The 1,278-nt window shown below is 41.5% G+C and overlaps 1 protein-coding gene across 1 annotated transcript in view; it reads right to left on the reverse strand.

Moving 5' to 3' along the window:
* LOC106511241 (gamma-aminobutyric acid receptor subunit rho-2) overlaps positions 1 to 1,261 on the reverse strand; it is a gene marked incomplete at its 3' end in the record, with an annotated part of 12,936 nt that extends 11,675 nt beyond the window's left edge. The window contains 1 exon segment of the mRNA XM_013999991.1: positions 854 to 1,261. Coding sequence (XP_013855445.1) covers positions 854 to 963 — 110 coding nt within the window.
* Positions 1,262 to 1,278: the final 17 nt, after the last annotated feature.

Consider the following 1,278-nt stretch of genomic DNA (forward strand, 5'->3'; position numbering starts at 1 on the left):
GTTAGGTTGTTTGTTTGTTAGTTAGTTAGTTAGTTAGTTAGTTTGTTTGTTTGTTTGTTTGTTTGTTTGTTTGTTTGTTTGTTTGTTTGTTTGTTAGTTAGTTAGTTAGTTAGTTAGTTAGTTAGTGTTCTTTTTTTGTCAGCTGCAGTGATAATGTTTTTTCCTGCATGTTTTTGAGCCAAATATTTGACCAACCCTCAGCTGGACAAATGTTAACAAGACTCCAGGATGAATTAATTATTAAATGAAGTTGTGTATTTTACAGTCAGCCTGACTGATGCCTGCCACAGCTGAATTTACAAACAACAGTGTTACAGTGTTGTGTGGTAGTAGCTGAGACTGAGCTCCAACACAAACTCTGAGCTCCAACAGACTGAAGGAAACTTCTGGAGAAAATGTTGACAAAAACTATATAAAGTAAAATCCAGAGGTGTAACAAAGTTGGTTTACATTTAATTTGACCAAGTAGACTAAATTTAACTTTTATTTTGTTACATAAAAATATAACTTTTTTACTTTAAATTTATCACCTTAGGCTACAAATTTAAATAAGACCAAAACTCATCATGAATATGAAGAGTTTCCAGTTGTTCCACTAAACTAAGCTGAGTAAAAGTAAAGCTGGTAGTAACTGAGAGTTATGACTCATCACCTCTGAACAGGAGATAATCTGTGTGAAACTAAAATAAAAGGAGATATTCATTATTCTAAACCTTTAATTTAATAACCTGAATTTAAACGCGTTGTTTGTATTTTATTGTGAAAACCCAGATATTTATATTTGTGAAGGTGTTTTAAATTAACTTCACTGACTCACTCAGCCCTGCWGSTGAAGAAGAAGAAAAACACTCACATTCCTGCAGACCAGCGCTTTGTCCTGCTCCGGGTCCTCCGGGAGTCCACGGTCAGGATCAGGGTCAGCCACAGGACCAGGACCTGCAGGGACCTGCCAGAGCACAGCATGATGTTCAGTGGGAGGCTGGCGTCCTGAGGGGGGCTCTGAGACCACTACATCCCCTCCTCAGAGCTCCGAGTCTGGGCTGAACCAGTGCAGCGCCCACCGGCAACCTTCCAAAGACGGAGTGATGGAGCCGGAGGAGCGCTCTGATTGGTCCTTATACTGAGGAGAGGCGGGCTCTGATAGGTCCTTACACTGAGGAGAGGCGGGCTCTGATTGGTCCTTACATTAAGGAGGGGCGGGCTCTGATTGGTCCTTACATTGAGGAGGGGCGGGCTCTGATTGGTCCTTACATTGAGGAGGGGCGGGCTCTGATTGGT

Source organism: Austrofundulus limnaeus, unplaced genomic scaffold (genome assembly GCF_001266775.1).
Source record: "Austrofundulus limnaeus strain Quisiro unplaced genomic scaffold, Austrofundulus_limnaeus-1.0 Scaffold2618, whole genome shotgun sequence".
NCBI lineage: Eukaryota > Metazoa > Chordata > Actinopteri > Cyprinodontiformes > Rivulidae > Austrofundulus > Austrofundulus limnaeus.